Below are 25,872 nucleotides of genomic sequence, written 5' to 3'. Positions count from 1 at the left end.
TATCGATCCCCATTAGTTCCTGCCAAGGCAGCAGCTACTCTTCCTGGAGTCCAGCAAAGTTAAGGCAGTTATACATTTTAAAAACGTTACAATAAATTCATAACAGATTTCACAACATATTAAGTGTGTGACCTCAGGCCTCTACTCTACTACCACATATCTATAACACAAAATCCATGTGTGTATAGTGCGTATGTTATCGTGTGTTTGTATGCATGTGTCTGTGCCTATGTTTGTGTTGCTTCACAGTCCCCGCTGTTCCATAAAGTGGATTTTTATCAATTTTTTAAAATCTAATTTTACTGTGAGTTACCTGATATGGAATAGAGTTCCATGTAGTCATGGCTCTATGTAGTACTGTGCGCCTCCCATAGTCTGTTCTGGACTTGGGGACTGTGAAGAGACCTCTGGTGGCATGTCTTGTGGGATATGCATGGGTGTCTGAGCTGTGTGCTAGTAGTTTAAACAGACAGCTCGGTGCATTCAACATGTCAATACCTCTCACAAATACAAGTAGTGATGAAGTCAATCTCTCCTCCACTTTGAACCAGGAGAGATTGACATGCATATTATTAATGCTCTCTGTGTACATCCAAGGGCCGGCCGTGCTGCCCTGTTTTGAGATAATTGCAATTTTCCTAAGTCCCTCTTTGCGGCACCTGACCACAAGACTGAACAGTAGTCCAGGTGCGATAAAACTAGAGCCTGTAGGACCTGCCTTGTTGATAGTGCTGTTAAGAAGGCAGAGCAGCGCTTTATTATGGACAGACTTCTCCCCATCTTAGCTACTGTTGTATCAATATGTTTTAACCATGACAGTTTACAATCCAGGGTTACTCCAAGCAGTTTAGTCTCCTCAACTTGCTCAATTTCCACATGATTCATTACAAGATTTAGTTGAGATTTAGGGTTTAGTGAATGATTTGTCCCAAATACAATGCTTTTAGTTTTAGAAATATTTAGGACTAACTTATTCCTTGCCACCCATTCTGAAACTAACTGCAGCTCTTTGTTAAGTGTTGCAGTCATTTCAGTCGCTGTGGTAGCTGACATGTATACAGTTGAAGTCGGAAGTTTACATACACTTAGGTTGGAGTCACTAAAACTCGTTTTTCAACCACTCCACACATGTCTTGTGAACAAACTATAGTTATGGCAAGTCGGTTAGGACATCTACTTTGTGCATGACAAGTAATTTTTCCAACAATTGTTTACAGACAGATTATTTCACTTATAATTCACTGTATCACAATTCCAGTGGGTCAGAAGTTTACATACACTAAGTTGACTGTGCCTTTAAACAGCTTGGAAAATTCCAGAAAATGATGTCATGGCTTTAGAAGCTTCTGATAGACTAATTGACATCATTTGAGTCAATTGGAGGTGTACCTGTGGATGTATTTCAAGACCTACCTTCATTTTTTCAAAGTCAGTGCCTCTTTGCTTGACATCATGGGAAAATCAAAAGAAATCAGCCAAGACCTCAGAAAATAAATTGTAGACCTCCACATGTCTGGTTCATCCTAGGGAGCAATTTCCAAACGCCTGAAGGTACCACGTTCATCTGTACAAACAATAGTACACAAGTATAAACACCATGGGACCACGCAGCCGTCATACTGCTCAGGAAGGAGACGCGTTCTGTCTCCTAGAGATGAATGTACTTTGGTGCGAAAAGTGCAAATCAATCCCAGAACAACAGCAGAGGACCTTGTGAAGATGCTGGAGGAAACAGGTACAAAAGTATCTATATCCACAGTAAAACGAGTCCTATATCGACCTAACCTGAATGGCCGCTCAGCAAGGAAGAAGCCACTGCTCCAAAACCGCCATAAAAAAGCCAGACTACGGTTTGCAACTGCACATGGGGTCAAATATCGTAGTCTTTGGAGAAATGTCCTCTGGTCTGATGAAACAAAAATAGAACTGTTTGGCCATAATGACCATCGTTATGTTTGGAGGAAAAAGGGGGCTGCTTGCAAGCCGAAGAACACCATCCCAACCGTGAAGCACGGGGGTGGCAGCATCATGCTGTGGGGGTGCTTTGCTGCAGGAGGGACTGGTGCACTTCACAAAATAGATGGCATCGTGAGGAAGGAAAATTATGTGGATATATTGAAGCAACATCTCAAGACATCAGTCAGGAAGTTAAAGCTTGGTCGCAAATGGATCTTCCAAATGGACAATGACCCCAAGCATACTTCCAAAGTTGTGGCAAAATGGCTTAAGGACAACAAAGTCAAGGTATTGGAGTGGCCATCACAACGCCCTGACCTCAATCCTATAGAAAAGTTGTTGGTAGAACTGAAAAAGCGTGTGCGAGCAAGGAGACCTACAAACCTGACTCAGTTACACCAGCTCTGTCAGGAGGAATGGGCCAAAATTCACAACTTATTGTGGGAAGCTTGTGGAAGGCTACCCGAAAAGTTTGACCCAAGTTAAACAATTTAAAGGCAATGCTACCAAATACTAATTGAGTGTATGTAAACTTCTGACCCACTGGGAATGTGATGAAATAAATAAAAGCTTAAATAAATAATTCTCTCTACTATTATTCTGACATTTCACATTCTTAAAATAAAGTGGTGATCCTAACTGACCTAAGACAGGGAATTTTTACTAGGATTAAATGTCAGGAATTGTGAAAAACTGAGTTTAAATGTATTTGGCTAAGGTGTATGTAAACTTCCGACTTCAACTGTAGTGTTGAGTCATCCGCATACATTAACACACTGGCTTAACACAAAGTCTTTGGTTACAGATATATGCCTCACCATCGATCCGGCCTCTGCCGAGTCTCGAAGCAGATTGCGAGGCCAGAGCCACAGAACTCACCTGAGAAGACAGCTGCTGAGATGCCGGCTGCATACAGGCCACTACAGCCAAAGGGGCATACAGTAGGGAGAACAAGTATTTGATACACTGCCGATTTTGCAGGTTTTCCTACTTACAAAGCATGTAGAGGTCTGTAATTTTTATCATAGGTACACTTCAACTGTGAGAGACGGAATCTAAAACAAAAATCCAGAAAATCACATTGTATGATTTTTAAGTAATTAATTTGCATTTTATTGCATGACATAAGTATTTGATACATCAGAAAAACAGAACTTAATATTTGGTACAGAAACCTTTGTTTGCAATTACAGAGATCATACGTTTCCTGTAGGTCTTGACCAGGTTTGCACACACTGCAGCAGGGATTTTGGCCCACTCCTCCATACAGACCTTCTCCAGATCCTTCAGGTTTCGGGTCTGTCGCTGGGCAATACGGACTTTCAGCTCCCTCCAAAGATTTTCTATTGGGTTCAGGTCTGGAGACTGGCTAGGCCACTCCAGGACCTTGAGATGCTTCTTACGGAGCCACTCCTTAGTTGCCCTGGCTGTGTGTTTCGGGTCATTGTCATGCGGGAAGACCTAGCCACGACCCATCTTCAATGCTCTTACTGAGGGAAGGAGGTTGTTGGCCAAGATCTCGCGATACATGGCCCCATCCATCCTCCCCTCAATACGGTGCAGTCGTCCTGTCCCCTTTGCAGAAAAGCATCCCCAAAGAATGATGTTTCCACCTCCATGCTTCACGGTTGGGATGGTGTTCTTGGGGTTGTACTCATCCTTCTTCTTCCTCCAAACACGGCGAGTGGAGTTTAGACCAAAAAGCTCTATTTTTGTCTCATCAGACCACATGAACCTTCTCCCATTCCTCCTCTGGATCATCCAGATGGTCATTGGCAAACTTCAGAAGGGCCTGAACATGCGCTGGCTTGAGCAGGGGGACCTTGCGTGCGCTGCAGGATTTTAATCCATGATGGCGTAGTGTGTTACTAATGGTTTTCTTTGAGACTGTGGTCCCAGCTCTCTTCAGGTCATTGACCATTTACATTTACATTACATTTTAGTCATTTAGCAGACGCTCTTATCCAGAGCGACTTACAGGAGCAATTAGGGTTAAGTGCCTTGCTCAAGGGCACATCGACAGATTTTTCACCTAGTCGGCTCGGGGATTAGAACCAGCGACCTTTCGGTTACTGGCACAACGCTCTTACCCACTAAGCTACCTGCCGCCCCTGCCGTGTAGTTCTGGGCTGATCCCTCACCTTTCTCATGATCATTGATGCCCCACGAGGTGACATCTTGCATGGAGCCCCAGACCGAGGCTGATTGAGCGTCATCTTGAACTTCTTCCATTTTCTAATAATTGCACCAACAGTTGTTGCCTTCTCACCAAGCTGCTTGCCTATTGTCCTGTAGCCCATCCCAGCCTTATGCAGGTCTACAATTTTATCCCTGATGTCCTTACACAGCTCTCTGGACTTGGCCATTGTGGAGAGGTTGGAGTCTGTTTGATTGAGTGTGTGGACAGGTGTCTTTTATACAGGTAACGAGTTCAAACGGGTGCAGTTAATACAGGTAATGAGTGGAGAACAGGAGGGCTTCTTAAAGAAAAACTAACACGTCTGTGAGAGACAGAATTCTTACTGGTTGGTAGGTGATCAAATACTTATGTCATGCACTAAAATGCAAATTCATTACTTAAAAATCATACAATGTGATTTTCTGGATTTTTGTTTTAGATTCCGTCTCTCACAGTTGAAGTGTACCTATGATAAAAATTACAGACCTCTACATGCTTTGTAAGTAGGAAAACCTACAAAATCGGCAGTGTATCAAATACTTGTTCTTCCCACTGTATGTGTATGTATGCATGTATGTGGGTGTTACAATCGATCTGCAATATTAAGCTGATCTACCCCCTAGTAAAATGAATTATGCGAGAAATGTCGATGGAAACGCTTTTATGCGCACATATTGATATAACAATTTTACATTTTAGTCATTTAGCAGACGCTCTTATCCAGAGCGACTTACAGTAGGTGAGTGCATACATTTTCATACTGGCCCCCCGTGGGAAACGAACCCACAACCCTGGCGTTGCAAACACCATGCTCTACCAACTGAGTACAGGAGGCCAGGTAGTTGAGGACTTGGTGGACTGTATATTATGTAGGGTTGTACTTAGCTCTATGTGTTCTCTCCCAGGTGCTTGTAATGGCACAGATGACAGACCGGTATGATTCCAGTTGAGGTTGTTTAATTTACGCTGATTCAAAGAGCAGTAATGGCACAATTGTGTTAACCAAGAGTTTGTGTGTGGTTCTGAAAAAGGGAAAATGATATACAATAGTAAATGGCAGGTACAGGCTTAATACAACCTCCAATTACATAAGCTATAAATAATATGGCTACAATAGGTTATCTGCTGCACAAGGGCAATACAACCTAACAACATGACTGTGACTTCACTAATGAATGATCAGAGGAGTGCAACTACACAGCACCATCATCCTCACACAACTGCATGAACTTGAATGTATAATGCATCCACAAGGCTAATTGCTAACAAAATACCCACATAATCTAAACAGCATACATCCATATAACCACAGTCCATATAAGACTAGACCCTGAAATGCTAAATGTCTGAAATTAGATGACAAACAGGGTCAGCAAGCTTACAGTTGCTAGCTCGCGGTAAAAACGCTAACTAGCATAACAAAGAAGTGCGTCCACAACACATGAATTGTAGGAAATATGAACTCAAATTTCTGAACGATGTACACTGGCCTTGGATAAAACAAAGAACGCTAACTGAAGGTAATCACAGGAGATGGTTGGAATTTATCACGGCTCGTGTACTTCCTCTAGTTCCTTCCTTATCCTCAGTCTGAGATCTCCCAGCATGCTGTGCTCCTCCCACTATGACTCGTCGGGAAAGCGTGCAGTTTATGAGTCTACAGATGAAATATAATATGAACTGCACAGCGTGGTGAAAGCGCAAGGTGATGCGTTTGACGCTCCGTCCTTTCCAATAAATATCGAGGGTTTTATGCCGCGTTCACATGCTAGTCGGAACTAGGAAACTCTGAAATGCCCAACTTGCTATCTGGTTGTAGTTATACACGTGCCACGTTCAACGAATCAGCATGTCATAAATGTCTGAGTTTCCAAGTTCTGACACCCGATTAGCATGTGAACGCGGCATTATTGTGGTGACATGATAATCGATGATTGGCTGCAGTTTGACAAATACAAATAATAAAATCACATTTTATTTGTCACATGCGCCGAATACAGCAGGTGTAGAAATGCTGACAAGCCCTTAACCAACAATGCAGTTTTAAGAAAATAAGAGTTAAGAAAATATGTATTAAATAAACTAAAGTATAAAAGTAACAATAAAATAACAATAACGAGGCTATATAGAGGGGGTACCGGTACCGAGTCAATGTGCGGGGGTACAGGTTGGTCGAGGTAATATGTACATGTAGGTAGGGGTAAAGTGACTATACATAGATAATAAACAGCAAGTAGCAGCAACGTAAAAAAAAAAAGGGGGTCAATACAAATAGTCCAGGTAGCCATTTGATTAATTGTTCAGCAGTCTTATGGCTTGGGGGTAGAAGCTGTTAAGGAGCCTTTTGGACCTAGACTTGGCGCTCCGGTACTGCTTGTCGTGTGGTAGCAGAGGGAACAGTCAATGACTTGGGTTGCTGGAGCCTTTGACCATTTTTAGGGCCTTTCTCTGACACCACCTGGTATAGAGGTCCTGGATGGCAGGAAGCTCGGCCCCAGTAATGTACTGGGCCGTACGCACTACCCTCTGTAGCGCCTTACGGTCAGATGACGAGCAGTTGCAAACCAGGCGGTGATGCAACCAGTCAGGATGCTCACGATGGAGCAGCTGTAGAATTTTTTGAGGACCTGGGGACCCATGCCTAATCTTTTCAGTCTCCTGATGGGGAATAGGCTTTGTCGTGCCCTCTTCACGACTGTCTTGGTTTATTTGGACCATGATAGTTTGTTGGTGATGTGGACACCAAGGAACTTGAAACTCTCGACCTGCTCCACTACAGCCCTGTCGATGTGAATTGGGACGTGTTCGGCCCTCCTTTTCCTGTAGTCAACGATCAGCTCCTTTGTCTTGCTGACGTTGAGGGAGAGGTTGTTATCCTGGCACCACACTGCCAGATCTCTGACCTCCTCCCTATAGGCTGTCTCATCGTTGTCGGTGATCAGGCCTACCACAATCGTGTCGTCGGTTAACTTAATGATGGTGTTGGAGTCGTGTTTGGCCATGCAGTCATGGGTGAACAGGGAGTACAGGAGGCGACTGAGCACGCACCCCTGAGGGGCCCCCGTGTTGAGGATCAGCGTGGCAGATGTGTTGTTACCTACCTACCCGTGTTGTAAAAATGCGGATTTTAGAATATTCTTATGAAAATCGGTCGCCAGTTGGATGGAAACTGAGCTATAGAAACAATTTGCAACTCTTTAATTGGCTGCAATTTAGGAAACAGAAGTAACCACAGATGAATGGATTTGGCATAAGGTCAATTATGTAGGCCAATTATGTTTCTTCCACTCTGACTGGTTTCCACCAGTTACCACAGTCACAAAGTTCAAATTGGATATATCGTAAAACTGTATGAAGACTAAAATTAGCTTTTTGTCTTAATGTAAGGCATAAGGTTAGCAGTGTGGTTAAGGTTAGGTTTAACGTCACATTTTAAGAAGATACATTCTAGAAATAGGCGGGGTTTATGACTTTGTGGCTGGGGTAACTAGTGACGACCTCTGGCGTTCATATGTGAGGCTAGTTTGGATTCCCTTCAGAGCAGTGGAGGATGAAGGTAGCGAGTTAAACTACGCAGGCGTGTCTGGGCGTCACGTAAACCCGGAAAGGAGAAACAAGGAAGACGTTGAGTTTCAGAGAAGTCCTTTTCTGTCGAACCAAGCACCACAAATTAGTCAAATAAAATGTCTAACATTAGAAAGAGAGATTGGAAACCAGGTAAGATCGAGATGAGCTAGCTTGAAATGTGTCAGTCTCGTCGCGTAACCAAGGAAAGGTAGCTAGCTATATAACGCCAACGTTAGCCAGTTAGCCACTGCTGAATTTGAGGTAACCGTATTAAGTTGGCAAACTTCAGCTTCTGTTTTCTTCAGCATGTGCACCAGCGTGTAGGAGCAGGTGGCAACACAGGTCACCATCAACCACACACATTAATAGGAAATTGATGTCATTCTGAACATAATTAGCTAGCTATGCCATTTGTTGTCAAAGATTCGCACATAGACATGAGGTAACTTACCCTGTCTCTGATTATATTTTCTCTTCACTTCATCAGACCATGTCATCATTCAGGAAAACCCACACATTTTGCAAACCCACGTGAGTAGTGTGTGTGTGTGTGTGTGTGTGTGTGTGTGTGTGTGTGTGAGCGAGTGTGTGTGTGTGTGTGTGTGTGTGTGTGTGTGTGAGCGAGTGTGTGTGTGTGTGTGTGTGTGTGTGTGTGTGTGAGCGAGTGAGTACATGCCTCCTGTAGTTCAGTTGGTAGAGCATGGCGCTTGCAACGCCAGGGTTGTGGGTTCGATTCCCACGGGGTGCCAGTATGGAGAAAAATAATGTATGCACTCACTAACTGTAAGTCGCTCTGGATAAGAGCGTCTGCTAAATGACTAGAATCTAAATCTGATGCATGACAGATCAGATTCATGTTTGCCTTCTGCTCCAATGATAAGTGCGGCAGTATATAGTTAGTTAGCTATATAGCCTCATGGTTCCCAGTAAATCTACTTTAATCTCTCTCTCTCTCTCACCGACAGGAAGCTTTGGTGGATCTGATAAGTGGACGAGACACTAAACACACCTTTATGGATTTGTTCAACTCTGGCATGTTTGGTAAGAACATACAGTCCAGAATGGTACCTTGTTCCCTATATATGCCAGATTGGTAAGAAATACTGTTTAGCAAGTCATATTTTTGTTTGGAAATCTTTGGATGATTCAAGTCTGATTAGGTCATATGCTGTATGATAGCCAGTTCAAGTTCAGGTGAACTCAGAGATGTGTTCCAAATAACACACTATTCCCTATGTAGTGCACTACTTTTGACCAGATCCATATGGGCCCTGGTCAAAAGTAGTGTACTACATAGGGAATAGGGTGCCATTTGGGACGGAGGCCTACTGAAAGGCCAGATGAGGGATCTACATGTCTGCCTTGTAAAGATGTGGTCCTAATGTGAATTGTCATTACACGGTACCATTTATTGATTTAGTTCAGCATTTCCCAATCCTGGTCCTGGGGACCGCAATTGGTACACATTTTAGTTTTTTCGCTAGCTTTACACAGCTTGATGATGAGTAGATTTTTTGAATCACCTGTATAGTGCTACTAAGGACAGAAATGTGCACCCCTTTGGGACCCCAGGACCAGGATTTGCCCCTTTGGGACCCCAGGGCCAGGATTTGCCCCTTTGGGTGCCCAGGGCCAGGATTTGCCCCTTTGGGTGCCCAGGGCCAGGATTTGCCCCTTTGGGTGCCCAGGGCCAGGATTTGCCCCTTTGGGTGCCCAGGGCCAGGATTTGCCCCTTTGGGTGCCCAGGGCCAGGATTGGGAAAGACTGCTTTAGTTAATCAGCAGATATGTATTATTGCTGTCCATTGCCATGCATTTCACCCTATGTTTGATTTCCAGGTCTTGATTTTGTCAACCCCATGATTGACTATGTTGACGATGACGAAGACTATTATGATGACAGAAAGCTGAAAAATAATAAAGCCTATTGCGGATTTGCACAGAATTTTTTAGGGCATAGTGTCCCAAAGAAATCATTAACCCCCCACCCACGTATAAGACAACTCACTCCTGAGGTAAGATGCCAAACAACTTTTTCAGTCAATCACATCATTTTGTATTACATTCAGCATGAAGAGGACGTTTTTACTGAGAATAACTTTCCTTTTTAGGAAGCTGAAAAAAACGCCAGAGAACTTATAGAAGAAGAGAACAAACTGAAAGAAAAAGCAGAAAAGAAAAGACTTAAAAAGATGGTTAGTCTCTGTCTGTAGTCTCTGTCTGTAGTGTGTCTCTGTCTGTAGTGTGTCTCTGTCTGTAGTGTGTCTGTCTCTGTCTGTAGTGTGTCTCTGTCTGTAGTGTGTCTCTGTCTGTCTGTAGTCTGCCTGTAGTGTCTCTGTCTGTCTGTAGTGTCTGTCTCTGTCTGTAGTGTCTGTCTCTGTCTGTAGTGTCTGTCTGTCTGCCTGTCTGTAGTGTGTCTGTCTCTGTCTGTAGTGTGTCTGTCTCTGTCTGTAGTGTGTCTGTCTCTGTCTGTCTGTAGTGTCTGTCTCTGTCTGTAGTGTGTCTCTGTCTGTAGTGTGTCTCTGTCTGTAGGTAGTGTGTGTCTCTGTCTGTCTGTAGTGTCTGTCTCTGTCTGTCTGTAGTGTCTGTCTCTGTCTGTAGTCTCTGTCTGTAGTGTGTCTCTGTCTGTAGTGTCTGTCTCCTGTCTGTAGTGTCTGCCTGTCTGTAGTGTGTCTGTCTCCTGTCTGTAGTGTGTCTGTCTCTGTCTGTAGTGTGTCTGTCTCTGTCTGTCTGTAGTGTCTGTCTCTGTCTGTCTGTAGTGTCTGTCTCTGTCTGTCTGTCTGTAGTGTCTCTGTCTGTAGTGTCTGTCTCTGTCTGTCTCCTGTCTGTAGTGTCTGCCTGTCTGTAGTGTGTCTGTCTCTGTCTGTAGTGTGTCTGTCTCTGTCTGTAGTGTGTCTGTCTCTGTCTGTAGTGTGTCTGTCTCTGTCTGTCTGTAGTGTCTTCTCTGTCTGTCTGTAGTGTCTGTCTCTGTCTGTCTGTCTGTAGTGTCTGTCTCTGTCTGTAGTGTCTGTAGTGTCTGTCTCCTGTCTGTAGTGTCTGCCTGTCTCTAGTTTGTCTGTCTCTGTCTGTAGTGTGTCTGTCTCTGTCTGTAGTGTGTCTGTCTGTAGTGTCTGTAGTGTCTGTCTGTCTGTAGTGTCTGTCTGTCTGTCTGTCTGTAGTGTCTCTGTCTGTAGTGTCTCTGTCTGTAGTGTCTGTCTCTGTCTGTCTCTGTCTGTAGTGTGTCTGTGTCTGTCTGTAGTGTCTCTGTCTGTAGTGTCTGTCTCTGTCTGTATCTGTCTGTCTCTGTCTGTAGTGTGTCTGTGTCTGTCTGTCTCTGTCTGTAGTGTCTGTAGTCTGTCTGTCTGTCTGTCTGTAGTGTGTCTGTCTGTCTCTGTCTGTAGTGTGTCTGTAGTGTCTCTATCTGTCTGTCGTGTCTGTAGAGTCTGTCTGTCTCTGTCTGTAGAGTCTGTCTGTCTCTGTAGTCTGTCTGTAGTGTATGTCGTGTCTGTCTGTCTGTCTGTAGTGTATGTGTGTCTGTCTATCTATAGTCTGTCTGTAGTGTCTCTGTCTGTCTGTAGTGTCTGTCTCTGTCTGTAGTGTGTCTGTCTCTGTCTGTAGTGTGTCTGTCTCTGTCTGTAGTGTGTCTGTCTCTGTCTGTAGTGTGTCTGTCTGTCTGTCTCTGTCTGTAGTGTCTGTCTGTCTCTGTCTGTCTCTGTCTGTCTAGTGTCTGTCTGTCTCTGTAGTGTCTGTCTAGTGTCTGTCTCTGTCTGTCTGTCGTGTCTGTCTCTGTCTGTAGTGTCTGTCTCTGTCTGTCGTGTCTGTCTCCTGTCTGTAGTGTCTGCCTGTCTCTAGTTTGTCTGTCTCTGTCTGTAGTGTTGCTGTCTCTGTCTGTAGTGTTGCTGTCTCTGTCTGTAGTGTTGCTGTCTCTGTCTGTAGTGTCTCTGACTGTCGTGTCCGTCTGTCTGTAGTGTTTCTCTGTCTGTAGTGTTGCTGTCTCTGTCTGTAGTGTTGCTGTCTCTGTCTGTAGTGTGTATGTCTCTGTCTGTAGTGTGTGTCTCTGTCTGTAGTGTGTCTGTCTCTGTCTAGTGTCTGTCTGTCTCTGTCTGTAGTGTCTGTCTAGTGTCTGTCTCTGTCTGTAGTGTCTGTCTGTCTCTGTATGTAGTGTCTGTCTCTGTCTGTAGTGTGTGTCTCTGTCTGTAGTGTCTCTGTCTGTAGTGTTGCTGTCTCTGTCTGTAGTGTTGCTGTCTCTGTCTGTAGTGTGTATGTCTCTGTCTGTAGTGTGTGTCTCTGTCTGTAGTGTGTCTGTCTCTGTCTGTAGTGTGTCTGTCTCTGTCTGTAGTGTGTGTCTCTGTCTGTAGTGTGTCTGTCTCTGTCTAGTGTCTGTCTGTCTCTGTCTTTAGTGTCTGTCTAGTGTCTGTCTCTGTCTGTCTGTCGTGTCTGTCTCTGTCTGTAGTGTCTGTCTGTCTCTGTATGTAGTGTCTGTCTCTGTCTGTAGTGTTTGTCTCTGTCTGTAGTGTCTGTCTCTGTCTGTAGTGTGTATGTGTCTGTCTGTGGTGTCTGTCTATAGTGTATGTCTGTCTGTAGTGTGTCTCTGTCTGTAGTGTTGCTGTCTCTGTCTGTAGTGTGTCTGTCTCTGTCTGTAGTGTCTGTAGTGTCTGTCTGTCTCTGTCTGTCTGTCTCTGTCTGTAGTGTCTGTCTGTCTGTAGTGTCTGTCTGTCTGTAGTGTCTCTGTCTGTCTCTGTCTGTCGTGTCTGTCTGTCTCTGTCTGTCGTGTCTGTCTCTGTCTGTAGTGTTTGTCTGTAGTCTGTCTGTAGTGTCTCTGTCTGTCTGTCTGTCTCTGTCTGTAGTGTGTCTGTCTGTAGTGTCTGTAGTCTGTCTGTCTGTGGTGTCTGTCTGTGGTGTCTGTCTGTCTGTAGTGTGTCTCTGTCTGTAGTGTCTCTGTCTGTAGTGTATGTCTGTCTATCTATAGTCTGTCTGTAGTGTCTGTCTGTATTGTGTCTGTCTCCGTCTGTAGTGTGTCTGTCTCTGTCTGTAGTGTCTGTCTGTCTCTGTCTGTCTCGGTCTGTAGTGTCTGTCTCTGTCTGTAGAGTCTGTCTGTCTGTCTGTAGTGTGTCTGTCTGTCATGTCTGTCTGTAGTGTGTATGTCTGTGTCTGTAGTGTCTGTCTGTCTGTCTGTGTAGTGTGTGTCTGTAGTGTATGTCTGTCTATCTATAGTCTGTCTGTAGTGTCTGTCGTAGGGATTAATATTTTTCCTGAAAATCTACCACGTTTCAATACCGGGAATAATGCATATTTATCCAGAGAGTCCTGGAAAGTACCGCATCAATCGGAAGTGCCCGTTTTTAAAGTGTTTTAAAACCAAGATCTGGTCACTATGCCAGGGTTCTCCCCAAATAAGAGGGGCGCTGTGCCACCTGGTTGGCTTGGCTGTGCCGCTATGTCAAGATTTCACAGCAAATTAAACTGATATTTAGTAATGATAGTAACTATCTTTGATCGGCAGCGCATTTCGACAGAGCACGCTCCGGATGCACAGAGCACTCTGAGTATAGCGTTGTCAAATTATTCTAACTTTGTAACGGCTGTCAAACAAAAGTCAAAAGTTGCTAAACTTGCTAGATAACCTCCAACGAATGACAGAATATCTCCTATATTTGGCAAAATCTAGTTGATTATACAGATAGCAGATCAGCTCATGAGTAATGGGTTGAAGAGTGGAAATATTAGAAATATCAAGGTATCTTTTATTTTTTAACCCCCTTTTCCTACCCAATTACGATCTTGTCACATCGCTGCAATTCCCCAACGGGCTCGGGAGAGGCGAAGGTCAAGTCATGCGTCCTCCGAAACATGACCCGCCAAACCGTGCTTCTTAACACCCGCCTGCTTAACCCGGAAGCCAGCTGCACCAATGGAGGAAACACCGTTCAACTGGCGACTGAAGTCAGCCTGCAGGCGCCCGGCCCGCCACAAGGAGTCACTAGAGCGCGATGAGACAAGTAAAGCACCCCTGGCCAAAACCCTCCCCTAACCCAGACGACGCTGGGCCAATTGTGCGCCGGCCTATGGGACTCCCGGTCACGGCCGGTTGTGACACGGCCTGGGATCGAACCCGGGTCTGTAGTGACGCCTCAAGCACTGTGATGCAGTGCCTTAGACCGCTGCGCCGCTCGGGAGGCCCCAATATCAAGGTATCTTAACGGGGGAGTAACTCTGTTATCCATATCTACTCATACTGTTTTTTCATCCCACCATTCTCTGCCGACGCTCTCATATCGGCAGCAATACGAGACAACGCAGAGAAGCGGGGGAAATGTTATAGCAGTGTTTTGACATGCGTAGGCGAGAGACATGCTTTGATAATACAAACGATGGATTACAGAATAAAGATACGAATTTTCATGCGAGACAGGAATCAGGATTTTGGGGTTTCAGTGGGATTGGGACAGGAGAAGATCTGAATTTTCCCTCATGCCTCTCTGAATTAAATAAAATAAAATGCAAATTAATTACTTAAAAATCATACAATGTGATTTTTTGGGATTTTTAATTGTTAAGACTGCATATCTGTAGCTAGTTTTCCATCCAATTGACATGTTGTAATAGTTAAATGGGTTTCCGTCACATTTTAAACTCTACTGATGGTTTAGTCACAAATGTTTTGTGTTTTATAGCTAGGACTGGGATTTGCCAGGGACCTCACGATGCGATATTATCACGATACTTTGGTGCCGATATGATATGTATTGCGATTCAATACTGTGATTTTTTTTTATTTTTATGGCGATTCGATGTTCCAAACATATTGCTCATGTCTGCCGCAGTGGGACCAGATGGAGACGTGAGAAAACGAGTTTTAATCAGTCATAGAAATTAAAGTGCTTAAAACAAATTGGCTCCCTATTTAAAGAATGGAGATCAAGCTATGAAGGAGAAAGACAGGAGTTTTGGTGCATGTTACAGACAATTTGCGCATTAAATAATATTGCGATATTGTCAAAACGATACAATATATCGTCTAATATAATATCCCGATATGTAAATATCTACTTTTTTTGTATTTTTTCCCCATCACTAGTTACAGCGTGTAATGTGCCCACTCTGGTTTGCACCTGCACTCTATATAGCCTACATGAGATCATTATGGACAATGAGATTATTTATAATTGTCAAACTGCAGCCAAGCATCGATCATCATGTCACCGGAATAAGACCCTCGATATTTATTGGAAAGGAGCATCAAGCTCCTCACCGTGCACTCTCACCACCCTGTGAAGTTCATCATCATTTATTTCATTAGTCTAATAAACTGCATGGTTTCCAATGAGTCGTAGTGGGAGGACCTCACACCAGTGACTCCCAAGTTTACTTTGAAATTATGGTTATTATATCAATATTTGCGCATAAATGTTTCCACCGCCATTTCTTGCATAATACATTTTATACACAAAAGGATCCCACCTTGTGTTTTGTCGACATTTTGAAAGTTTACTGACAAATTTTCTGTTTCAATCAGGCCTTTCGTGACCTTTATTTTTAATCAACATATACTTTACTGGCATTACAAGGTTGGAGGGAATCCTGGTTAGTGACCGATTCCTATGTAGTGGATTACGGAATCCTGGTTAGTGACCGATTCCTATGTAGTGGATTACGGAAACCTGGTTAGTGACCGATTCCTATGTAGTGGATTACGGAAACCTGGTTAGTGACCGATTCCTATGTAGTGGATTACGGAAACCTGGTTAGTGACCGATTCCTATGTAGTGGATTACGGAAACCTGGTTAGTGACCGATTCCTATGTAGTGGATTACGGAAACCTGGTTAGTGACCGATTCCTATGTAGTGGATTACGGAAACCTGGTTAGTGACCGATTCCTATGTAGTGGATTGCATATCAATGTTGTGAAGATTCACAATGACAGCTCTAAGAGTCGCACGTTCTTTTATAGCAGGCATTATCAACTCTACTGAACAAAAATATAAACGCAACAATTTCAACTATTTTATTGAGTTACAGTTCATGTCAGGAAGTCAGTCAATTGATATCAATTCATTAGGCCCTAATCAACGGATTTTATGTGACTGGGCATAGGCCCACCCACTGGGGAGCCAGGACCAGCCAATCAGAATGAGTTTTTCCCCCACAAAAGGGCATTATTACAGACAGAAATACTCCTCAGTTTCATCAGCTGTCTGGGTGGCTGGTCTCAGACGATCCTGCAGGTGAAGAAGCAGGAAGTGGAGGTCCTGGGCTGGCGTGGTTACACATGGTCTGAAGTTGTGAGGCCGGTTGGACGTACTGCCATATTCTCTAAAGTGACTGCTCTACTAAATAAATCTTGGTCGACCAACAGCCTATGGACCAAACAATCGACCAGTCGACTAAATGGGGTCAGCCCTAATTCCTCCTCCACCAAACTTTACAGTTGGCACTATGCATTTGGGAAGGTAGCGTTCTCCTGGCATCCGCCAAACCCAGATTCGTCCATCGGACTGTCAGATGGTGAAGCTTGATTCATCACTCCAGAGAACGCGTTTCCACTGCTCCAGAGTCCAATGGTGGCGAGCTTTACACCACTCCAGCCCACACTTGGCATTGCGCATGGTGATCTTAGGCTTGTGTGCGGCTGCTCGGCCATGGAAACCCATTTCATGAAGCTCCAGACGAACAGTTCTTGTGCTGACGTTGCTTCCAGAGGCAGTTTGGAACTCGGTAGTGAGTGTTGCAACCGAGGGCAGACGATTCTTACACGCTTCAGCACTCAGAGGTCCGGTTCTGTGAGCTTGTGTGGCCTACCACTTCGCAGCTGAGCCGTTGTTGCTCCTAGACGTTTCCACTTCACAATAACAGCACTTACAGTTGACCGGGGCAGCTCTAGCAGGGCAGAAATTTGATGAACTGACTTGTTGGGAAGGTGGCATCCTATGACGGTGCCACGTTGAAAGTCATTGAGCTCTTCAGTACGGGCCATTCTACTGCCAATGTTTGTCTATGGAGATTGCATGGCTGTGTGCTCGATTTTATACACCTGTCAGCAACGGGTGTGGCTGGATTAGCCGAATCCACTAATTTGAAGGAGTGTCCACATACTGCTGTACTTTGGAACAGATTTCCAAAATTAAAATCACTTGGAGCTGATTTGCTGTTGTTTACAGGCTAAAGGCTTCATGGACAACCTGTTTGATACTACGCATGGTGAGGGCCTGAGTCAGGGCCTGAGTGAGGGTTAGGGTTAGGGCCTGAGTCAGGGCCTGAGTGAGGGTTAGGGTTAGGGCCTGAGTCAGGGCCTGAGTGAGGGTTAGGGTTAGGGCCTGAGTCAGGGCCTGAGTGAGGGTTAGGGTTAGGGCCTGAGTCAGGGCCTGAGTGAGGGTTAGGGTTAGGGCCTGAGTGAGGGCTGAGTGAGGGTCTGAGTGAGGGTTAGGGTTAGGGCCTGAGTGAGGGCCTGAGTGAGGGCTGAGTTAGGGTTAGGGTTAGGGTTAGGGCCTGAGTGAGGGTTAGGGTTAGGGCCTGAGTCAGGGCCTGAGTGAGGGTTAGGGTTAGGGCCTGAGTGAGGGTTAGGGTTAGGGCCTGAGTGAGGGCTGAGTGAGGGTTAGGGTTAGGGCCTGAGTGAGGGCTGAGTGAGGGTTAGGGTTAGGGCCTGAGTGAGGGCTGAGTGAGGGTTAGGGTTAGGGCCTGAGTGAGGGTTAGGGTTAGGGCCTGAGTCAGGGCCTGAGTGAGGGTTAGGGTTAGGGCCTGAGTGAGGGTTAGGGTTAGGGCCTGAGTGAGGGTTAGGGTTAGGGCCTGAGTGAGGGTTAGGGTTAGGGCCTGAGTGAGGGTTAGGGTTAGGGCCTGAGTGAGGGCCTGAGTGAGGGTTAGGGTTAGGGCCTGAGTGAGGGTTAGGGTGAGGGCCTGAGTGAGGGCCTGAAACATGGGGAAAAGGTTTGATTTCCCGGGTCTTGTCAGTTCTATTCTTTTCAGGAAATATAAAGTGTTCCAGGGATGATCCCAGTTACCATGTTAATCCTAGTCTGTAGTGATGGGCTGTCCTGTCCTGTCTGTCTTGTCTCTGTCTGTCCTGTCCTGTCTCTGTCCTGTCTCTGTCCTGTCTGTCCTGTCTCTGTCTGTCCTGTCTTGTCCTGTCTGTCCTGTCTGTCCTGCCTGTCCTGTCTGTCCTGTCTCTGTCCTGTCTGTCCTGTCCTGTCCTGTCTCTGTCCTGTCTGTCCTGTCTCTGTCTGTCCTGTCTGTCCTGTCTCTGTCTTGTCCTGTCCTGTCTGTCCTGTCTGTCCTGTCCTGTCCTGTCTGTCCTGTCCTGTCTGTCCTGTCCTGTCTGTCCTGTCCTGTCTGTCCTGTCCTGTCTGTCCTGTCTTGTCCTGTCTGTCCTGTCTGTCCTGTCTGTCCTGTCCTGTCTGTCCTGTCTGTCCTGTCTCTGTCTGTCCTGTCCTGTCTGTATTGTCTCTGTCTGTCCTGTCTGTCCTGTCCTGTCTGTCTCTGTCTGTCTCTGTCTGTCCTGTCCTGTCTGTCCTGTCTCTGTCTGTCCTGTCCTGTCTGTATTGTCTCTGTCTGTCCTGTCCTGTCTGTCTCTGTCTGTCCTGTCCTGTCTGTCCTGTCCTGTCTGTCTCTGTCCTGTCCTGTCTGTCTCTGTCTGTCCTGTCCTGTCTGTCCTGTCCTGTCTGTCCTGTCCTGTCTGTCTCTGTCTGTCCTGTCCTGTCTGTCCTGTCCTGTCTGTCCTGTCCTGTCTGTCCTGTCCTGTCTGTATTGTCTCTGTCTGTATTGTAGGCTTGGGCGGTATTTGGAAATAACCACATGATGCTTTTTTCAATGCTGTTTTAAACTATTTATTTTAAGTTTTTCAATACATTTTAAATATTTGTAGCCACTTTTTAAATGAATACCTGCTGTCAACTTGTGCAATACGTTCGGCGATAAAGCAGATCGCGTTCTTCATTTCAACTGTTACTTGTGCTAATTTCATTAGTGTTCTGGCAATAGATACCCAATAGGCTTTTTAGTGTTTTGTTGGTGCCCCCTAAGGGGTAATAATGTATATGAGAGAAGGACGGTATGACGATATGAAAATCCTCCCCGATCCTACTGCACCGTCTGTGTGTGGTGACAGCAGTAGCCAAACAGGGTCAAGCAGTAATCATGTGTTTCATCCCAAATTACATCCTATTCCCTATGAAGTGTTGAATTTTTGGCCTCATGCCCATAGTGTGTGTGTATAGAGAAAAGGGTGGCATTTGGTACACATGCTCTTCGCCCTCCAGGGGAAACCACCTGTTGTTCTAATGCAGGTATTTCTCTCTGTTCTTACCCCCCCCCCCCCCCCCCCCCCCCCACAGCGACAGAAGGAGAGGAAACGTGCAGGGAAAGAAAAGGAGCCTGTAAGTTTTATGTTCCACTTTCACCACTTGTATAAAGTCTGGGCTTGACGCCCTATTTCCTAATGTAGCCCATTGGGCTCTGGTCAAAAGGAGTGCGCTATTATAGGGAAATATAATACAGTTCATTCGGAAAGTATTCAGACCCGTTGACTTTCTACACATTTTGTTACGTTACAGCCTTATTCTAAAATGGATTTAATAAAAAATGTTCTTCATCAATCTACACGTAATACCCCATAATGACAAAGCGAAAACAGCTTTTTAGACGTTTTTGCAAATGTATATTAAAAATAAAAAACATACCTTATTTACATAAGTATTCAGACCCTTTGCTATGAGACTCGAAATTGAGCTCAGGGGCTTCCTGTTTCCATTGATCATCCTTGAGATGTTTCTACAACTTGATTGGAGTCCACCTGTGGTAAATTCAATTGATTGGACATGATTTGGAAAGGCCCCACAGTTGACAGTGCATGTCAGAGTAAAAAACAAGCCATGAGGCCGAAGGAATTGCTGTAGAGCACTGAGACAGGATCGTGTCGAAGCACAGATCTGGGGAAGGGAACCAAAAAATGTCTGCAGCATTGAAGGTCCCCAAGAACACAGTGGCCTCCATCATTCTTAAATGGAAGAAGTTTGGAACCACCAAGACTGGCCGCCCGGCTAAACTGAGCAATCGGGGGAGAAGGGCCTTGGTCAGGGAGGTGACCAAGAACCCGATGGTCACTCTGACAGAGCTCCAGAGTTCCTCTGTGGAGAACCTTCCAGAAGGACAACCATCTCTGCAGCATTCCACCAATCAGGACTTTATGGTAGTGGCCAGACGGAAGCCACTCCTCAGTAAAAGGCACATGACAGCCCGCTTGGAGTTTGCCAAAAGACACCTAAAGGACTCTCAGACCATGAGAAACAAGATTCTCTGGTCTGATGAAACCAAGATTGAACTCTTTGGCCTGAATGCCAAGCGTCACGTCTGGAGGAAACCTGGCACCATCTCCACGGTGAAGCATGGTGGTGGCAGCATCATGCTGTGGGATGTTTTTCAGCGGCAGGGACTGGGAGTTTTTTATTTATTTAATAAATTAGCAAAACATTTCTAAAGACCTGTTTTTGCTTTGTCATTATGGGGTATTGTGTGTAGATCGATGAGGGGGGAAAAAACAATTTAATCCATTTTAGAATAAGTCTCCGTAATGTAACGAAATGTGGAAAAAGCAGAGGTCTGAATACTTACCGAATGCAGGGAAATTAGTGTATTCCAAATGGCACCCTATTCCCTATATAGTGCGCTATAGGGCCCTGGCCAAAAGTAGTGCACTTTATAGTGAATGGGGTCCTTTTTCGGATGCAGCCCCTGTTATCTTGTATATGCATTTGTACACTGAACATATTTGCCTTATTTGCCTCTAGGAGGAGCCAGGGAGGTCCAGCCCCTCAGAGAATCAGGAGCCAGGGCCAGGGAGGTCCAGCCCCTCAGAGAATCAGGAGCCAGGGCCAGGGAGGTCCAGCCCCTCAGAGAATCAGGGGCCAGGGAGGTCCAGCCCCTCAGAGAATCAGGGGCCAGGGCCAGGGAGGTCCAGCCGCTCAGAGAATCAGGGGCCAGGGCCAGGGAGGTCCAGCCGCTCAGAGAATCAGGGGCCAGGGCCAGGGAGGTCCATCCCCTCAGAGAATCAGGGGCCAGGGCCAGGGAGGTCCAGCCCCTCAGAGAATCAGGGGCCAGGGCCAGGGAGGTCCAGCCGCTCAGAGAATCAGGGGCCAGGGCCAGGGAGGTCCATCCCCTCAGAGAATCAGGGGCCAGGCAGGTCCATCCCCTCAGAGAATCAGGGGCCAGGGAGGTCCAGCCCCTCAGAGAATCAGGGGCCAGGGAGGTCCAGCCGCTCAGAGAATCAGGGGCCAGGGAGGTCCAGCCCCTCAGAGAATCAGGGGCCAGGGCCAGGGAGGTCTATCCCCTCAGAGAATCAGGGGCCAGGGAGGTCCATTCCCTCAGAGAATCAGGGGCCAGGGAGGTCCAGCCGCTCAGAGAATCAGAGGCCAGGGCCAGGGAGGTCCATCCCCTCAGAGAATCAGAGGCCAGGGCCAGGGAGGTCCATCCGCTCAGAGAATCAGGGGCCAGGGCCAGGGAGGTCCATCCCCTCAGAGAATCAGCGGCCAGGGCCAGGGAGGTCCAGCCGCTCAGAGAATCAGAGGCCAGGGCCAGGGAGGTCCATCCCCTCAGAGAATCAGAGGCCAGGGCCAGGGAGGTCCATCCGCTCAGAGAATCAGGGGCCAGGGCCAGGGAGGTCCATCCCCTCAGAGAATCAGGGGCCAGGGCCAGGGAGGTCCAGCCGCTCAGAGAATCAGGGGCCAGGGCCAGGGAGGTCCAACCGCTCAGAGAATCAGAGGCCAGGGCCAGGGAGGTCCATCCCCTCAGAGAATCAGGGGCCAGGGCCAGGGAGGTCCAGCCGCTCAGAGAATCAGGGAGGTGATATAAACATTGAAAGAGAGCGGGAGGAGAAGAAGTTTACGGAGGAGAGCCTTGGTCTGGGACCTGGTGGCAGCAGGCAGCAGGAGGCGCAGGATTCACCTCCTCCTTTGGAGGAGAACTGTGGTAGCAGTAATGAGCACCAGGAGGTGAGCGACTAGGGCTTAGCCAGGGAGGCAAGAGGTTAGCCAGGCACCAGGAGGAGGTGAGCGACTAGGGCTTAGCCAGGGAGGCAAGAGGTTTGATTGTTTAGCTCCTGTACAGTGAGGGAAAAAAGTATTCGATCCCCTGCTGATTTTGTACGTTTGCCCACTGACAAAGACATGATCAGTCTATAATTTTAATGGTAGGTTTATTTGAACAGTGAGAGACAGAATAACAACAAAAAACTCCAGAAAAACACATGTCAAAAATGTTATAAATTGATTTGCATTTTAATGAGGGAAGTAAGTATTTGACCCCTCTGCAAAACATGACTTAGTACTTGGTGGCAAAACCCTTGTTGGCAATCACAGAGGTCAGACGTTTCTTGTAGTTGGCCACCAGGTTTGCACACATCTCAGGAGGGATTTGGTCCCATTCCTCTTTGCAGATCTTCTCCAAGTCATTAAGGTTTCGGGGCTGACGTTTGGCAACTCGAACCTTCAGCTCCCTCCACAGATTTTCTATGGGATTAAGGTCTGGAGACTGGCTAGGCCACTCCAGGACCTTAATGTGCTTCTTCTCGAGCCACTCCTTTGTTGCCTTGGCCGTGTGTTTTGGGTCATTGTCATGCTGGAGTACCCATCCACGACCCATTTTCAATGCCCTGGCTGAGGGAAGGAGGTTCTCACCCAAGATTTGACGGTACATGACCCCGTCCATCGTTCCTTTGATGCGGTGAAGTTGTCCTGTCCCCTTAGCAGAAATACACCCCCAAAGCATAATGTTTCCACCTCCATGTTTGACAGTGGGGATGGTGTTCTTGGGGTCATAGGCAGCATTCCTCCTCCTCCAAACACGGCGAGTTGAATTGATGCCAAAGAGCTCAATTTTGGTCTCATCTGACCACAACACTTTCACCCAGTTCTCCTCTGAATCATTCAGATGTTCATTGGCAAACTTCAGACGGCCCTGTATATGTGCTTTCTTGAGCAGGGGGACCTTGCGGGCACTGCAGGATTTCAGTCCTTCACAGAGTAGTGTGTTACCAATTGTTTTCTTGGTGACTATGGTCCCAGCTGCCTTGAGATCATTGACAAGATCCTCCCGTGTAGTTCTGGGCTGATTCCTCACCGTTCTCATGATCATTGCAACTCCACGAGGTGAGATCTTGCATGGAGCCCCAGGCCAAGGGAGATTGACAGTTATTTTGTGTTTCTTCCATTTGCGAATAATCGCACCAACTGTTGTCACCTTCTCACCAAGCTGCTTGGCGATGGTCTTGTAGCCCATTCCAGCCTTGTGTAGGTCTACAATCTTGTCCCTGACATCCTTGGAGAGCTCTTTGGTCTTGGCCATGGTGGAGAATCTGATTGATTGATTGCTTCTGTGGACAGGTGTCTTTTATACAGGTAACAAACTGAGATTAGGAGCACTCCCTTTAACAGTGTGCTCCTAATCTCAGCTCGTTACCTATATAAAAGACACCTGAGAGCCAGAAATCTTTCTGATTGAGAGGGGGTCAAATACTTATTTCCCTCATTAAAATGCAAATCAATTTATAACATTTTTGACGCGTCTTTCTGGATTTTTTTTGTTGTTATTCTGTCTCTCACTGTTCAAATAAACCTACCATTAAAATTATAGACTGATCATGTCTTTGTCAGTGGGCAAACGTACAAAATCAGCAGGGGATCAAATACTTTTTTCCCTCACTGCATTTTAATTGTACAGTGCACCCTGCTTATAGTGAAGGTAGCTATAGTCATAGAAATATAATCTATTGAACGGGCCTCCCCATTCAAGTCAATGATGGCATAATGGGTAGACTGAGAGCTTTATGGACTGTACTCTTGCGTTTACCAGTCAAATTGCCAGGGTAAGAGGTTCCAAGTCCCTTTCTATAGATTCTGCTTCTGTGCTTTATAGTAATCAGCTGTTTAGTGTTTGAATTGTCCTCCACAGATGTGGTCACGGTAAGAGGAGTGCACGGAAACTCATTAACGCATGTTGTGACGCTCTGATATGTCATTAACGCTCTGAAAGGAAGTAACCAGCTCATACAACTCTGTGTATTTGTTCAATTCTTCACAATTCTATATAACTGTAATTTCACTTAGAAAATTGCATCTAATAGTTCCATCAAATTAAATTCCCCTTAGAGCAGTACGTTCCTGACGTGCGTTTGAACCGTCTGTCTACTAGTTACTCCATCTTGGATCTGTCTCCATACAGCAGTTGGATATGAGTAGCTGCTTCTAGTGTGTAACTGCTCCTCCATCTTGGATCTGTCTCCATACAGCAGTTGGATATGAGTAGCTGCTTCTAGTGTGTAACCGCTCCTCCATCTTGGATCTGTCTCCATACAGCAGTTGGATATGAGTAGCTGCTTCTAGTGTGTAACTGCTCCTCCATCTTGGATCTGTCTCCATACAGCAGTTGGATATGAGTAGCTGCTTCTAGTGTGTAACTGCTCCTCCATCTTGGATCTGTCTCCATACAGCAGTTGGATATGAGTAGCTGCTTCTAGTGTGTAACTGCTCCTCCATCTTGGATCTGTCTCCATACAGCAGTTGGATATGAGTAGCTGCTTCTAGTGTGTAACTGCTCCTCCATCTTGGATCTGTCTCCATACAGGAGTTGGATATGAGTAGCTGCTTCATCTCTACGGCTTCTTGTATTGCTAAACGACAACCACAACAGAACCCCAAACCAGAGAAGAAAACGATTATCCAGAAGCCTCATGAGCCAGCTGTGGAACGGCAGGAGGAGGAAGAGCTGGAGGAACAGCGGGAGGTTATTGTCAGGAAAAAGGAGGTGATTTTGAAAGAATTAAACAAACTTGATGATTTATGATGAAGCGTGTACTACATGTCTGTCTGCAGTGTAATGCCGTAGACCTCCTGCACTGTGATGTACTAACTGACACCATGCCTCCCAATAGAAAAAGGCGGAGGCCAATGTTGATGATATTGTTAAAAGAAGCACAGAGCTCGCCCGTAAGTCCTATTCCATTCATACCGGTAAAATGTCGATCACTACGGTGTGTCCCAAATGCCGAGCTGTACCCTGTGTAGTGCACCAGGGCCCATTTTGGTCTTTGGTCAACAGCACTGCACTACAGAGGGAATAGTGCCATTTGGGACACAGACGAGCTCTTACTGATCGAAAACATCAAATCAAAGCACTCCACTTCGGTGGGTTTATTTCCAGTACTTATTTAAACCACAAGGGGGCATGCTTTTAACAGTCTTTCTCTTCTCCCCAGTCATAGGAAACCAGTTCGCAGCCTGTGGCCAGTTGGAAATGGCAGTCAAGTATTTCACTGACGCTATTAAACACAATCCTACAGAATTTAAGTGAGTATCAACGTCAATGACACCGGCTGGCACTCGGCTTATGTATGCTATGGACTGCATCCAAAATGCCACCCTATTCCCTATATAGGAGTGCCCCATGATATACCGGTACCATGGTAATATCACGGTACCAAAATGTCATAATACTTATGATAAAAAATATTTTTGAATACCGTTTCACATGATGCTACCACCTTTCTTCTCTACAGGTTTAAAAACCCCGCTGCTGCCTGGTTTAAAATGTTTATAAAGACAGTTTAATTCAGTTCTATTTTCGGGCAACAGCATCTAGTATTTCTCTTGTATGCGCTAGGTCCAATAATGTCAACTTCACTTTCATGCGCATATCAGCCCTCACATCCCCTACCAGCCCTCACATCTCCTACCAGCCCTCACATCCCCTACCAGCCCTCACATCCCCTACCAGCCCTCACATCCCCTACCAGCCCTCACATCTCCTACCAGCCCTCACATCTCCTACCAGCCCTCACATCTCCTACCAGCCCTCACATCTCCTACCAGCCCTCACATCTCCTACCAGCCCTCACATCTCCTACCAGCCCTCACATCTCCTACCAGCCCTCACATCTCCTACCAGCCCTCACATCCCCTACCAGCCCTCACATCTCCTACCAGCCCTCACATCTCCTACCAGCCCTCACTCCTGCTTCTCCGTCGGCTCTTCCTGTTCATCTATACTTCTCCATCTATTTTTAAGATCTAATATAGAATGTATCTTTGATATCAAGCGGGGATGCAGTCCCTGATGAGGCATCTGATTGGAGCAGCGCGACCAAAGTTGATATGTACATAATGGCACCGGACATGATGGCTGCCGTTTTATGGGCTCCTAACCAACTGAA

General features: G+C 46.0%; 1 protein-coding gene across 1 annotated transcript in view; it reads left to right on the top strand.

Moving 5' to 3' along the window:
* Positions 1-7,729: 7,729 nt before the first annotated feature.
* LOC311145277 (uncharacterized protein) overlaps positions 7,730-25,872 on the top strand; it is a gene marked incomplete at its 3' end in the record, with an annotated part of 32,765 nt that continues 14,622 nt past the window's right edge. The window contains exons 1-10 of the mRNA XM_084181511.1: positions 7,730-7,852; positions 8,190-8,233; positions 8,668-8,743; positions 9,541-9,716; positions 9,813-9,896; positions 19,007-19,048; positions 20,459-21,658; positions 24,288-24,467; positions 24,595-24,649; positions 24,919-25,009. Coding sequence (XP_084037637.1) covers positions 7,819-7,852; positions 8,190-8,233; positions 8,668-8,743; positions 9,541-9,716; positions 9,813-9,896; positions 19,007-19,048; positions 20,459-21,658; positions 24,288-24,467; positions 24,595-24,649; positions 24,919-25,009 — 1,982 coding nt within the window. The 5' untranslated portion in view covers positions 7,730-7,818. The remainder of the gene's footprint in view (positions 7,853-8,189; positions 8,234-8,667; positions 8,744-9,540; positions 9,717-9,812; positions 9,897-19,006; positions 19,049-20,458; positions 21,659-24,287; positions 24,468-24,594; positions 24,650-24,918; positions 25,010-25,872) is intronic.

The sequence above is a fragment of the Coregonus lavaretus genome, assembly GCF_964263955.1.
Source record: "Coregonus lavaretus genome assembly, chromosome: 18".
Classification (NCBI taxonomy): domain Eukaryota; kingdom Metazoa; phylum Chordata; class Actinopteri; order Salmoniformes; family Salmonidae; genus Coregonus; species Coregonus lavaretus.
Note: the sequence above shows the minus strand (reverse complement) of the source record. Positions and strands in the feature narration are given on the sequence as shown.